The following is a 15981-nucleotide window of genomic DNA, read 5'->3' on the forward strand; positions in this document are numbered from 1 at the left end:
GCAAATTCATATGTGGCTACGGAAGTCCAGCCCTTAACAGTGGAGTGGGATACAGGAGACAAGATATTGACTGTAAAATTGATCTACATGTTCTCCACAACCAACATTAAAATTAAGTAGCCTACATCAAACTCTGTGTCAACAAGACAAATTCATTGTACCTTTGTATTCACCTGCAGGACCAAAATTGTGGAAACTGGACTAAGTTTTGTGATTGCTGCAGTTATTCAAAATTAGTTAAAGGACTGGTGTATGTAAAGGCACACAGCTCTGAACTACATCCAAACAAATAATGGTAGCAGACTGTGGTAGCTGAGGTTGCTAGACATCACAACTCAGATTTATACTACATATATAGTTTTGGTTAGAAAGCCATTTTAATTAACATGAAATCAATTACTCAAGACACTAAAAACATATATAGCGATCAAAAGTATTATGAAAGCATATCTGTGAAGACTTAGTCTAACATTCGTACCCTTTACAATGATTCAGACTTTTAATATTTTTGATAGTTTGCAATTTGAACTCTTATTCCATCTGGCTATGTGGTTGCAGGACTTGTCAACTAGAATGCATTCAGGCTTTGTATTTATGCACTTATGTGAAATGAGAATAGAGATTCAGTTTGTATCCTATTAAACTTTATTGCATGCTGATTTGAATATGGGAATTTGTGGTGTAGTTCTCTCCCATGCTTGTGATTTTGGAATGGACACCAGTAATTAATTGCTCTTGTTCACTGAATAAAAAACATTTGATTCAATTTGGATTATCTTTCTTTCACAGATTTTTTAAAGCAAACTGCCTCTGATGAATCATCTGGATACAAACAAATATAGCAAAGCTTAGTGAAAGAGTGATGCAATTCACCCTTCAGGCACCAAATATGAGGCAAGTTTACTCACAATCTCAAACTTGGCTGCTTTCATCCGAAATTTCTTTTTAGTTTACCCCAACAGCTGGATAATGATGAGGAATTGATATTAGATAAAGAAAGGCTGGAGTATTTGGTGCATGTCTGACTTTTATTAAGAAAAATGAATACAGCAGGAGATCCAACTGCAGTGACACTTTTCCTGATGGTTTATTGCTGATGAACCACATACTTTGGAGAGGAACTGTGAAGCAACTAATTGAAACTGAAGGATGAGTACAATAATGACTGGTTCAGATTAAGTGCTGGAAACAGCAATCAATGTAAGTATTTTGACGATTTAAGTTGCTTTTGAGGAGAATACTAACTATTCAATAAAGTTTAATTTTGATTCCAGAATAAATGAGAAACTTTCAATTTCCTACATTTGAGAAATTATTTTAGGATAACTGCTAGTTGGTGATTTTCCAAGAATTACTGTTTTTTTTTTTTTGCTACTGCTGTTTTTCTTAAGAGTTTACTTGAACTGGAATGTGAAAATGCATTTATCATCCTGAATCTAATGTGCACAACAATATCTGCAACAGATGATCCTATAATTTTCCTGTGCCTAAGCTTCGTGTAAGCACTGAGGATATGTTTAATGTCCAGATCATGAATTCCCACAACATCTCCAGATTGTTGAATCAAACTGTACTTATTTATGTTCTTTGTTGGACAGATCATCAAGAATGAATTATGTAATATTTCAAGAACGTGTGATTATGGTGAATATTTAAAGAAATTTACACCTACCAAGTCTAAAATTCTCATACAGGCTGAATTATCGACTTTTGATCATAAAATTATCAAGCAGGTTGTTTGGGCTTATTCAAAATGTCAAGTCTGCAAGTTTTTGTTTTACTGAATCTACTATTGTTTCAACAAATATGTTACACAAATTATTTTTTTTATTTCAATCAACTCGTATAATTATAGCTTGCTGTTTTTGTGCACACCTATTCATTTTTGGGTGATATAATTAGGGATGGTTACTATTGTGTGGACTTGTGAATCTGATACTGTATGGTGTGTTTACATCAGGGAGAGTTAGGTTTTGACTATAAATAGCTATCACATGCTAACAACAGAGATTGGGGGTGGACTGTAGTAGAAATGTCAGATAGACAGTGCTACAATTTGCTGTTACAGTAGCTGCAAGAAACTTACATGCACTGTGCCAGGATTTTCAGTTTCTTTATTTGAGTCTTACTCCTGGTCAGGTCCCGGCACACCATGAGAGCCATTTTAATGCAGATCTTCCCTCTCTAGCGATAAAATTCTCCCAGGCTTCCAGCAATGTCAATTGGTTTAAACCACTTGACACTACTGGAAACTTGAGAAAATTTTATCAGTATATTTCACAGAGAAACTATGCATTTGTATATTCTCTTTATCTTTCCATATTTGTTGAGGAAACAGGAGTTGCTACTAAGCCCATTAAAATACATAAAGGATGATTCTTATTAGATTTTAAAAACCCCGAAGCGATGCAGATGATGCTGGGAAAAGTAATTTAATATAAGACACACAGGGCTGCAAATGATGTGAAATGGCAGATGTTGAACATCATCATGTGATGTCACCAGATGACACACCTTGTCACAAGTGCAGGAGTTTAGCCTATTGGTCTGTCACACATGATCATCCCAACCATAGCCAAGTATTCATGATGGTGTGTGTGTGTGTGTGTGTGTGTGTGTGTGTGTTGGGGCTTATGGGTGCTCAACACTGAGGTTATCAATACCCTGACACACACATTGGTGTGGCTCTGCACCTACGTGCAAGCAGTTTTTTTCCCCATTGTGTTAGAAAATTGTGTGTTTAAACAGCGCAAAGATTTAATACTTTATTTACCAATCTCACTGTTACCAACGGTTTATACCAAAGTATAGTACAACAAAAACCTGGCGTATTGCTTCACCAGTAAATGAGTATAAGCTTTTAAATTTCATCACAACCAGAAAATAATCTACGTTTTCTTTACTAAATGAAGTACATAAACAAAACCAGAAGGAAGAAAAGGACAGAAACACAAAATAAGAACAGCTTCTGCTTTGTTACAGCGAGGACAATAGCTTTTTAACTTCTACATTTACAACAGGTCGCATATAGAAAAGGTGTATTAAAAAAATATTTGTAGCCTAGAGGAGCAATGTGCAGCACTGCTCCTTAATGGTTCAAATGGCTCTGAGCACTATAGGACTTAACATCTGAGGTCATCAGTCTACTGCTCCTTACCAGAGGGTAGGATCAACAAGTCCAACCACTGCACTGCACTGCACTGCACTGCAATGCACATGTGGCAAAGGACATCATCTGGTGATGTCACATGTTCAACAACTGTTGTCCACTTCTGGGGTATTTCCCGACATTCACGGCCTCATGTGTCTTACATTAAATTACTTGTCTCAGCATCATCTACATCGTTTCAGGAGTTTTTAAATGTTTATAATAATCACTCGGTGTACCCACCAGAACATATATCCAGGAGCATCATCATCATCATCATCATCATCATCATCATCCAAATCAGACATGATTGGTGTTGTCAACTCTAATGGTTATAAACCTGCTCCATTGTATTTGAGGTTTCTAAATCAATTTTTTGCCTTTAGGTGAAATGGGTGGTAAATACCACACTCTTTTAGCCATAGCTTCTTGTTACTGTTTGTATACTGGATAATATATTTTCTAGAACACACATTACGTTTAGTGGCGTTCATAAGTTTAACAACTGGTGTACTTTTTTGAAGTAGAGTGTAGGTGCCAGTGCTAAATGTATGGGTATTTACTGACCTACCAAGCTACAGAAGTGTCCTCACACATGATACAGAAAATTTGCAGCTATTGTGATTTTTTTACTTTGTTGTACAGTACACACAAAGTAATTTTCATTCCATGAAACCATTTCTCCAAAGTACACACATTACAATCAGAACGCAAGGCAGTGAAGTTGCCAGAACAGTGAAGATAGGATTGATACGAAAAACATGTTGTGTCTGTATATGAGCATTTTTAACACAACTTTTACGCTCTGTGTGTCTTATACATGACAGAAACGAAAGCACTTAAGGCACCTCCACGAGTCTGGTATTCTGGGCCAGACTTTATAAAGCACCCGATTCCAACTAATACATACTCAGGAATTCAGGGCATTTTAGATTCAATACCAATGCCATTTTATGCACTCCACCACCACCACCACCACCACCACCACCAAACACTTCTATAGGACATTTCACACCATGTTTATATCAGTCTCCCTTCCATCTTGATGTTTTCTAGGAAGTAAAAGGTGTGGAGTGAGTAAGAGTAATGATAAAAAAGAATGCAGATCAAGGTATACTGAAGTTTTTAAACAAAAAAAGTAACCTTTGTCCATCACTAACCTTTAACTACGGATGAAGTATCTGAAGCTAAGAATGTTTTCCAGCAGCATTTGAAAGTGAAATAAAAGCCTTTCCAATAAGAGAGTCTGGATTATTTAACTTGACAACGAAAGGAAAAATAAAGCAACAGGGAATATTCTTGAGTGTGGTCTCAGATGTGTTGTCAAATTTTGAATCTGAATTCTGATGGTTGCACAAATAAATAAGAGTGATAAGGGGAAAATCTGCAGTGAGAAGTCTAAATTAGAAAATACTGGCACTGATTTCAGACAAAAGGTATTTTCTTCGCAAGTAAAACCAGTCAAAAGAAAGATGATTTACAAAAATCTGGCAAAGAGAACTTTCTTACAGATTTTGTAGCAACATATTAAGTAATAATTAGAGATCAGTAAATGAATCTTAAGCAGCCAGCCAGATGCAACAAAAGATTGTTTTATTCAACCTTTAACAATGGTTTTGGTGGATGTAACCCTGTCTTCTTCAGAAATAAAGTAGTTGTTGTTGTTGTGGTCTTCAGTCCCGAGACTAGTTTGATGCAGCTCTCCATGCTACTCTATCCTGTGCAAGCTTCTTCATCTCCCAGTACCTACTGCAACTTACATCCTTCTGAATCTGTTTAGTGTATTCATCTCTCGGTCTCCCTCTACGATTTTTACCCTCCACGCTGCCCTCCAATACTAAACTGGTGATCCCTTGATGCCTCAGAACATGTCCTACCAACCGATCCCTTCTTCTAGTCAGGTTGTGCCACAAACTTCTCTTCTCCCCAATCCTATTCAATACCTCCTCATTAGTTACGTGATCTACCAACCTTATCTTCAGCATTCTTCTGTAGCACCACATTTCGAAAGCTTCTATTCTCTTCTTGTCCAAACTAGTTATCGTCCATATTTCACTTCCATACATGGCTACACTCCATACAAATACTTTCAGAAACAACTTCCTGACACTTAAATCTATACTCGATGTTAACAAATTTCTCTTCTTCAGAAACGATTTCCTTGCCATTGCCAGTCTACATTTTATATCCTCTCTACTTCGACCATCATCAGTTCCTTTGCTTCCCAAGTAGCAAAACTCCTTTACTACTTTAAGTGTTTCATTTCCTAATCTAATTCCCTCAGCATCACCCGACTTAATTCGACTACATTCCATTATCCTCGTTTTGCTTTTGTTGATGTTCATCTTATACCCGCCTTTCAAGACACTGTCCATTCCGTTCAACTGCTCTTCCAAGTCCTTTGCTGTCTCTGACAGAATTACAATGTCATCGGCGAACCTTAAAGTTTTTATTTCTTCTCCATGGATTTCAATACCTACTCCAAATTTTTCTTTTGTTTCCTTTACTGCTTGCTCAATATACAGATTGAATAGCATTGGGGAGAGGCTACAACCCTGTCTCACTCCCTTCCCAACCATTGCTTCCCTTTCATGTCCCTTGACTCTTATAACTGCCATCTGCTTTCCGTACAAATTGTAAATAGCCTTTCGTTCCCTGTATTTTACCCCTGCCACCTTCAGAATTTGGAGGAGAGTATTCCAGTCAACATTGTCAAAAGCTTACTCTAAGTCTACAAATGCTAGAAACATAGGTTTGCCTTTCCTTTATCTTCTAAGATAAGTCGTAGGGTCAGTATTGCCTCACGTGTTCTAACATTTCTACGGAATCCAAACTGATCTTCCCCGAGCTCGGCTTCTACCAGTTTTTCCATTCGTCTGTAAAGAATTCGCGTTAGTAGTTTGCAGCTGTGACTTATTAAACTGATAGTACGGTAATTTTCACATCTGTCAACACCTGCTTTCTTTGGGATTGGAATTATTATATTCTTCTTGAAGTCTAAGGGTATTTCGCCTGTCTCATACATCTTGCTCACCAGATGGTAGAGTTTTGTCAGGACTGGCTCTCCCAAGGCTGTCAGTAGTTGTAATGGAATGTTGTCTACAACCAGGGCTTTGTTTCAACTTAGGTCTTTCAGTGCTCTGTCAAACTCTTCACGCAGTATCGTATCTCCCATTTCATCTTCATCTACATCCTCTTCCATTTCCATAATATTGTCCTCAAGTACATTGCCCTTGTATAGACCCTCTATATACTCCTTCCACCTTTCTGCCTTCCCTTCTTTGCTGAGAACTGGGTTTCCATCTGAGCTCTTGATATTCATACAAATGGTTCTTTTTTCTCCAAAGGTCTCTTTAATTTTCCTGTAGGCAGTATCTATATTACACCTAGTGAGATAAGCCTCTACATCATTACATTTGTCCTCTAGCCATTCCTGCTTAGCCATTTTGCACTTCCTGTCGACCTCATTTTTGAGATGTTTGTATTCCTTTTTGCCTGCTTGTATTTTCTCCTTTCATCAATTAAATTCAGTATCTCTTCTGTTACCCATGGACTTTTACTAGCCCTCGTCTTTTTACCTGCTTGATCCTCTGCTGCATTCGCTATTTCATCCATCAAAACTACCCATTCTTCTTCTACTGTATTTCTTTCCCCCATTCCTGTCAATTGTTCCCTTATGCTCTCCCTGAAACTCTGTAAAACCTCTGGTTTAGTCAGTTTATCCAGGTCCCATCTCCGTAAATTCCTACCTTTTTGCAGTTTCTTCAGTTTTAATCTACAGTTCATAACCAATAGATTGTAGTCAGAGTCCACATCTGCCCCTGGAAATGTGTTACAATTTAAAACCGGGTTCCTAAATCTCTGTCTTAGCATTATATAATCTATCTGAAACCTTCTAGTATCTCCAGGCTTCTTCCGTGTATACAACCTTCTTTTACGATTCTTGAACCAAGTGTTAGCTATGAGTAAGTTGTGCTCTGTGCAGAATACTACCAGGCGGCTTCCTCTTTCATTTCTTAGCCCCAATCCATATTCGCCTACTACGTTTCCTTCTCTTCCTTTTCCTACTGTCGAATTCCAGTCACCCATGGCTATTAAATTTTCATCTCCCATTACTACCTGAATAATTTCTTTTACCTCCTCATACATTTCTTCATCATATGCAGAACTAGTTGGCATATACACTTGTACTACTGTAGTAGGTGTGGGCTTCGTGTCTATCTTGGCCACAATAATGCGTTCACTATGCTGTTTGTAGTAGCTTACCAGCACTCCTACGTTTTTATTCATTATTAAACCTACTCCTGCATTACCTCTATTTGATTTTGTATTTATAACCCTGTATTCACCTGACCAAAAGTCTTGTTCCTCCTGCCACCGAACTTCACTAATTCCCACTATATCTAACTTTAACCTATCCATTTCCCTTTTTAAATTTTCTAACCTACCTGCCCAATTGAGGGAGCTGACATTCCACCCTCCGATCCGTAGAACGCCAGTTTTCTTTCTCCTGATAACGACGTCCTCTTGAGTAGTCCCTGCCCGGAGATCCAAATGGGGGACTATTTTACCTCCGGAATATTTTACCCAAGAGGACGCCCCATCATTTAATCATACAGTAAAGCTGCATGCCCTCGGGAAAAATGACGGCTGTAGTTTCCCCTTGCTTTCAGCCGTTCGCAGTACCACAACAGCAAGGCCGTTTTGGTTAGTGTTACAAGGCCATATCAGTCAGTCAATCATCCAGACTGTTGCCCCTGCAACTACTGAAAAGGCTGCTGCCCCTCTTCAGGAACCACATGTTTGTCTGGCCTCTCAACAGATACCCCTCCGTTGTGGTTGCACCTACGGTACGCTATCTGTATCATTGAGGCACGCAAGCCTCCCCACCAACGGCAAGCTCCATGGTTCATGGGGGGGGAAATAGTGTATAGCCCTCGTTTTATGTTCCTGCCATTTATGACTTTTTTTCATTGCTCCCATCAAATTTCCTATGTTCACAATGTTAATTCTTAACTAATTTTGCATTAGCATATTTATTACTTTCCTGCGATTTACACTGTATGAAAAACTGTTTGTGAAAAAAATATGACGTAACTGAGATAAAATGATACCTGCCATCAAGTAGTGTTTACAAACATTACGTGGTTAAGTTTCTTGACACCAGGGTGATCTACTCAGCAGATCTGCATTTGTAAAAGTTGGAACAATTCATGATTTTATCTCCTGCCACTGTCACGCTCTACTTGGGATAGTGGCTGTGAGTAAGTTTTCTCAAATAAAGATACCATAAAACTGTCCCTACTGCACATGTGCATCTTTGTGATCATCGTCATCATCGCAAAACCTTTGCATTAACTCGAACGCAAATGTGAGGCTATTTCATGTGTTGACACCTTTGCACTGCTGAAATGTTTTTTGTTTAAACAGCACAATTTGTATTTTTTCATGTTTTGCAAGACTCATTTGGAGAATTTATTCTTGTTTTCAAGTGCAAATATTTATGTAAGTATTATTTTTATGTTTAACAAACAGTGTTAGTGTTTGTTTGTTTGTCTGTTGTTGTTGTTTGCAGCCTAATGGAGGGGAGACAGTACTTTGTAACCTCAAAATGATGACTACAGTACAAGAGACGGAGAACAACATATACACATACAACATACGTAAATATTTGCACAATGAGAATAAATTCTTGAAACTCATGCTAAGCATGAAAAAATATGTAACTGGGGCAGTGGTTCATTATTTAAATAACAGATGACAAAGGTCTTCCAAAAACATTGATTATGATGTGTAAAATTGTCACATGTTTGTACTTCCCTGACAGTTACAAGGTCCAGTTACATCAATGGCTGAACATATTAGAAAATTCACATAACCTTTATTATTTAAAAAAAAAAAAAAGTCCCTGACAATTATTTTGATGCCTATTATGTACATATATCATACATCAAGTGCAAAAATGAAAGAGGAGATCCTATACATAACTTTCTCTGCTTGAAATGTTATTTCCCACATTTTACAGCATTTTTGTAAAGATCCTTTAAAAGTCGGAGAGTGGAGTTTCACTGGACATGTAACCTGATGACATTTTAGTTATTCCTGTTACACTGTCTTCGTTATTACTGTTGACTGTCTCCAGGTTACATGAATTTCTGAAGACAGGTTTACATGCACCAAAACCATGGTCAAAGGTTTATTAATACCATCTTTTGTTGCAGCTGGTTGACTGCTTTGGATTCGTTTATCCATTATGGTAAAATTTACCCTCTTCTTGAAAAATGCTGTTCTAGGGGCTGATGCTATACACTGTTCAATGGGGAGAGCTTTAATTCATCTTGCTTTCAGTATTTAATTAGTAAATAAAATAAGTAGCTATGTTTTAATCTATTTATCTTAACACTATTTTACATCGAGTTCTAGACACTGGATAATGATGAAAATCCAACATGACGACCACATGGCATATGGGGAAGTGGCTATTTATTTAGATCATGCAGTCTCGTTTAATTATCAATCAGGATCAACAGGCAAAATAGTCATTTGAGTAATACTGAGCTACATAAGCACTATAACTCCTTGTGTTACTGACCTGGGTGTAGCTGATAGAACACCATTGGATCTCTTGCTTGTGGGTAATCATCCAAACGAGAACACCGCACACGTTTGAAGTACTCTAGTTCTGCCATGTGGCGTAGCTGTAAGGCCTTAATTTCTCGTTGTTGCCTAAAAATTAAGAAAGAGAAGAAGCTCATATTTTATTTTTTGGAATGATTCCACAAGGAATTACAAAATGAGGACTGTACTGATCTGTTAATATTATACAATGTTCAAGTGTTATTCACTGCTGTTATTGACAACTTTACAGCCTTTGAGCTTGTGGTTTAGGCACTCAACAAAGAGACTAAATATTATTTTCTAAAATCTAGTTCACTCTCTGCCTCACAGTCACATTTATCCACATATAACCATCAGAAACTGAAATCTTTTAATAGTCTGCATATAAACATTTTCTTTAAAAGGCAAGTAAAAAATTAAATGTTTAAAACAATGATTCAGAAAAAGGAAACTAAAAACTGGATGATGGATGTGGTAGTCACATTACATACATAACTAAACAAACTCGTCTAAAAGAGGAGGCAACCACATATCACATAAAATGTGTGTAAGGTGTAAGGTTGAGCCATATAGTAGGGGATTCTATCTTTATTTTCTTTAAAAAGGTTTATTTCATTTTCTTGTTACAGTCAAGCATTAGCCGACAGCTTCAGCTGCCTGTAATTTTCTCGTCCCATGGTCTGGCAGCAGCAAGTCAGCACCGAGGTGGGCAATCTCGATCATGTTCCTCCCGCGTGTGCTGATGAGGTAACGCTGCTTACGCGAAGCTGGCCAGGCCATGCTTCGGAACTTTCCATGACCCCCCCCCCCCCTGTTTTCTCGGCTCCTGGCCAATCAGGGAGGAGGAAATCGCATGGCTGTGCAGGAGGTAACCTGCCGCCCGTTGGCCGAAAACACACTCTCTGCCATGCGCTCGGTGGCTGTGAACATCATCATCTTTTCCCAGTGCTGTGGCACCGAGGACTTTGTTTCTGTAGCTGCCATGCCATTCAGACTTGCCTGAATGGCAGCCACCACTTTTCTTTAACTTCGCCTAAGTTTGCTGCGAACTATGTTTCACCCACGTCTTGGCTCACCCTCGCCTCCCCCGGCCTGACTCACGCTGTCCATTTGAATTCACATCTGTTGGTTTCTCTGCCAATAAATGGCCTCATCTCAAGAAAAGGTGTCACAACAATTTCTTTCAACACACTTGCCCATTTCCTTAGCTGCTCATAACAGAGTCGTTTCTGCACTAACTGGCGTCAGAATCGGGATTTGTTCCCATAGCAACTTTGTCGCTAATTTAAATTCTTCTGGCGAGGGTATATTACCAGTAGCCCCATGCCATAACATCATTAGCACTTTTCTATTGGCAATGAGTGGTAAGCTGTGGCGGGACACTTCCATTTCATTATGATTTTAGCACCGAGCATTTCACTTGTATAAAATGCGCCAGCCGGCCGCCATGTTTGCACCGCACGGGATGTGGCTGTGTCAGTAGACACACACAGGGCGTGTGCTGCAGTCACCTGAGCCAGAGACCTGAGCCAGAGAAAACCAGTGATGTGAGAGAGTCGTCGTCACGCCATCTGCCGCTGCGTGAGGGACATGCAGCCGAGTTCCAGGCAAGCCACCGTCATTGGCCACCAACACATCCACCGCCACCTGAGGGTCCAGCAGAAGCCAGCCTGCATCTATGACAGCCGCTGACGATCCTGCCATCCACCACTTCACCACGCTGTCGCCGCCGTCAGCACATCGCGCCGACTCAACTTTAACGCAAGTCACAGCGTTACTTCAAACCTTAACATCGCGGGCCATCCACCGCTGGACTAGGTTATTTTGTGGCCCCTCTTTTTTTTTTTGTAACATTCATTTCATGGTCACTAGAGCCCCCCAATTTTGTAAACATGCCAACAGGGACTTGAGCAACAGAACGGGATACTCTTAGAGAGGCAGCTGCCTTACAAGACCCGCAAGAGGCTATCGATGCTAGAATGAACCAATTGTTCATACAAAATCAAGAGGTGATCAAGCAAAACTGCATCTTGAAACAGACGCTGGAAGTCAGCATGCGAACTTCTGTATCTATGGTTAGCTCCACACCCGTAACAACCCATGACAGCTAATACTAATTTTGTCACTAATACAACTACCACAACCTCAGCTAACATGGCAAGTGCAAGCAATTTTCCTGCGGCTTCTTTCATTTCCACCTTTCTGGAAAGTCCCATGAAAGTGTGGTTATGTTCGTACAGAATATTCGTGATGTGGGTCATACTTGTGCCTGGCCGTATGATCTATTGGTTAATGTAGCCAGATTGAAGTTGACAGGGAAAGCAAGAATGTCCATAAGGACAGTGGAGGAATTGCATAATATGCGTGATTTTGAAGTTTTGGCCCGCGGATTAATTACGCGTTATTCCAACACCAGAGGTATCAGATACTACCGAGATCAGTTATCAACTCTTAGGCAGAAGCCAAACGAGGATTTTGATGCTTTTGCAGATCGTATATGGGCCATATCTCGCCGTACCTACAAGCTCGGGAAAAACGCCAGTGAGAATGGGATTTTGTACTCGAAAGCAGAAGCCCATGCTATTGTTGTGTTTATTCGTGGTATTGACCCCCGAATTGGTGGAGAAGTTAAAGTGGCCTCCCCCACCTCTCTGATTTATGATGTTCATTTGGCAATAGTACGTAAAGATGTATTGCGCTTCTGCGCTGCCGCACCACATCTGCCGGAACCATTACCAGTATTAGCAAGGGAAGTAATTTGTCAGCACTGTGGGAGACCTAACCACACGGCAATGCGCTGTTGCACATCTCTCTGCACTATTTGCCAGACTGTAGGTCATCTCAATAACATTTGCCCGTCAAAGTCGCTATTTTCTTATCAGATGCGCGGTCAACGCCGCAATGCAAGGTCTAATCAGGTAAACGAGCAGGGGCAGGCTCTGCCACCCACACTCGCCCCCGACTAGAATAATTCACCCAGTGAGGACCAGAGAGAGTGAAGAGGTGGAACATATTAGTGTAAGTGGCATATTCAGGAACAAATTAGTTAAGATTCTAATTGATGCTGGTGCACAAGTTAGTGTGTTATTTGTAGATAAAAATAATCAAAGGGTGCTGTAGCCACCCCTATTTCATATTAGTGGTCTTGGAGAAGAAACAATTGTCGTTGCAGGTACGTGTGTGGTGAACCTGCAAATGGATGAGAATAGTTACAGTCAGGAGATAGAAGTAGTGAGGCTAAGAAAACGCGATTTTGACATCATATTAGGGAATGACTTCCTGCACCATTATCAGGGGATAGTGAATTATCAAACGCGAACTGTGCAGTTAGGTGAAGCAATTCATCATTTTAGCAGTGCACCAACCCATCAGACTCGAGGAAGCTGTGAAAGGCACCGTTCACAGTCTCCCATAAAACCACGAATGTGGGCAATAAGAACCACTGACCCTGTAAGGATAAGAGGCAGAAGTGTAAAAATTCTTTGGATAGATGTCAAGAAGCGGGGGCAGCCGAAGACAGACATTCTGGGGGATCCACTCACCCAGAATGATGTGTTAGATCATCAACAAGTTCATGTTAAGAGAAGTATTTGTTGACTGTAAAGAAAACACAAAGGTTTTGCAATACCTGTGAGTATAGATAATTTTGCGTGAAAGATGTTATAATACCGAAAGGTACTATTGTCGCTAGTGGACAGGAGATTTTGGAAGAAGTAGGACGAGTTGAGATTCAACAAACTAAAGATGAGAAGGGATGGAAGAAAAAGAAATTTCTAGTTAGAGAAGTGCGTTATGTAGCATCACCATTACGAAATCAGTTGTCAGAGAAGTTAAGTCATTTATATATCAAGGAGAAAAAGATGTTACAGCCAGTGTTAGATGAGTTTTCTTGGTTGTTTGAAGAGAGGCAGTTTCTACCAGCTACGGATTTGGTTCAGCACGAAATTCCAACCGGTGAAGCTTGGCCAATTGCGCAAAAGCCATATCATTTACCGTATCATTTGCAATCAGTAGTCGAAAATATGATTCAGCAGCAGTTAGCAGCAGAAATTATTCAGCCTTCCTCAAGCTCGTGGGTGTCTCCCGTGGTCGTCGTGCCAAAGAAGTCAGTAAATGGTGAGAAAGCCTATTGTCTGTGTTTCGATATGAGGGCTGTGAACCAAGTAACTACTCCGGACACATATCCCCTACCGTGTATCTATGAAACCTTGGACTGACTAGGCAACTGTAAGTTTTTCAGCACCCTTTATTTGCGCTCTGGATATTATCAGATCCCTGTTGCATCTCAGGATTGCCATAAAACTTGTTTCATTGTACCTATGGGACTATATGAATTTGTAAGAATGCCATTTGGTTTGAGGAATGCATCCACCACTTTTCAAAGATTTGTAGACTTCTTGTTGCGTGGACTGAAACCCACGACATGTTTAGTATATTTAGACAACATTATCATTTTTTTTAAGACCACAAAGGAACCGGCAGAGAGATTGAGGGATGTATTGGAAAGTTTGAAAGGAGCCCACCTGAGTGTGAAACTGGAGAAACTTTGCCCAATCGCAGGTACAATATTTAGGACATATAATAAGTGACGAAGATGTCAAACCGGATCCCCATTTGACCACAGCAGTAAAGGACTTTCCAACACCAACAAGTACCAAATAATTACAGTCATTCTTTGGCCTTGCAAATTATTATAGATGTTTTGTGAACAATTATGCTACCATTTTTAAGCCCCTAACTAAACTATTGAAGAAGGGAGTTAGTTTCACCTGGACCAAGGAATGTGATGAAGCGATGCAACAAATTCAACTTGTTTTGACTAGAGCCCCTGTACTAGCTTACCCATATTTTGAAAAAGCATTTATTCTGTCGGTAGATGCCTAATATTATGCCGTAGGAGTCATTTTGTCACAAGAAATCGATGGAGAGGAACAACCAATTGGTTATGCATCTTTACAGCTTAACAACGCGGAATTGAATTACAGTACAACTGAGAAGGAACTTTTAGCACTCATGTTTGATGTAACCTACTTTCAACACTATTTGTATGGGAGGAAGTTTATTGTCATCACGGGTCACGTCGCATTACAGTGGATGTTAAGTTTGAAAGATACCAGCAGCAGGTTAGCTCATTGGGCTTTAAAACTGAGCGAATTTGAATACGAGGTAAAACATAAGCCAAACAAGTTGCATCAAAATGCCAATGAGTTAAGCCAGAAGGTTAATCATTGCCAATGATATTTCTATTGAAGAATTGAGGGAAGCGCAGCAAAGAGATGTTGAATGCCAGACATATGAAACTTTGCCCGGAATTTTGTATCGAAAAACCCCACTGGGTAAACGAGTAGTAATCCCGAAAGAATTACGTCCTAAGGTAATAGCACAATGTCATGATAGCCTGCAAGCATGTCATAATGGTCTTTGTGCCACCAATTGTCAAATAGCCACCAGTTATTTCTGGAAAGGCAGATGGTGCGATGTGCAAAAGTATATACAAAATTGTTTGCCCTGTGTTAGGTCATTGCCACCTCGAACGTAGGTACCTTTACAATAAGTGCCAGAAGCCACTTGCTCCTGCGTCTTAATAGCAGCAGATATTGTCGGTCCTTTCCCTTTGAGTCCACAGGATAACAGATACATATTGTCAATTATAGATCATTTTTCCAGATTCCTAATTCTTGTCCCCATACTGGACATGTCAGCAGAAACCATAGCTCAAGCATTTGTCACCCACTTGGTGTTACCATACGGAAGTCCTGAAGCTGTACCTACAGATCAAGGCATGAACTTTATTTCAGCATTATTTACAGAAGTTTATCGACTACTGCAAATCAAAAAGTGGAGAACGAGCCCGTTTCACTCTAAGGCTAACAGACAATTAGAGCGAGTCCACCACACAGTTACGCTTATGCTTTCTTATTATGTCAATAAAAATCATTCTGATTGGGACAAGTACGTCCAATACATCACGTCAACATATAATAGCCATGTCCATGAGGCCACTGGATACTCATCCGATGAGGCAGCATATGGCTGACCCATGAATTCACCTTCTGAAATTGACAAACTGCTCCCAGGTATTATATCCACGGACGTGAAAGCTTTGGTGCGACGTTTAAAAGCTATTTGGAAGTAAGTAAGAGGAAACAATGCAAAAGCTGTGGTTTGTCACTTAACAAGGAGTAATGAGAGAGCAATAATGCCCGAGTACAAGG

The 15981-nt window shown here is 39.8% G+C and overlaps 1 protein-coding gene across 1 annotated transcript in view; it reads right to left on the reverse strand.

The window, feature by feature from the left end:
* Positions 1 to 15981, reverse strand: part of LOC126470079 (uncharacterized) — a 325220-nt gene that overhangs the window by 23177 nt on the left and 286062 nt on the right. Inside the window, exon 25 of the mRNA XM_050097591.1 lies at positions 9741 to 9874. Within this exon, the coding sequence (XP_049953548.1) occupies positions 9741 to 9874 (134 nt within the window). The remainder of the gene's footprint in view (positions 1 to 9740; positions 9875 to 15981) is intronic.

This window comes from Schistocerca serialis, chromosome 3, assembly GCF_023864345.2.
Source record: "Schistocerca serialis cubense isolate TAMUIC-IGC-003099 chromosome 3, iqSchSeri2.2, whole genome shotgun sequence".
Lineage (NCBI taxonomy): Eukaryota > Metazoa > Arthropoda > Insecta > Orthoptera > Acrididae > Schistocerca > Schistocerca serialis.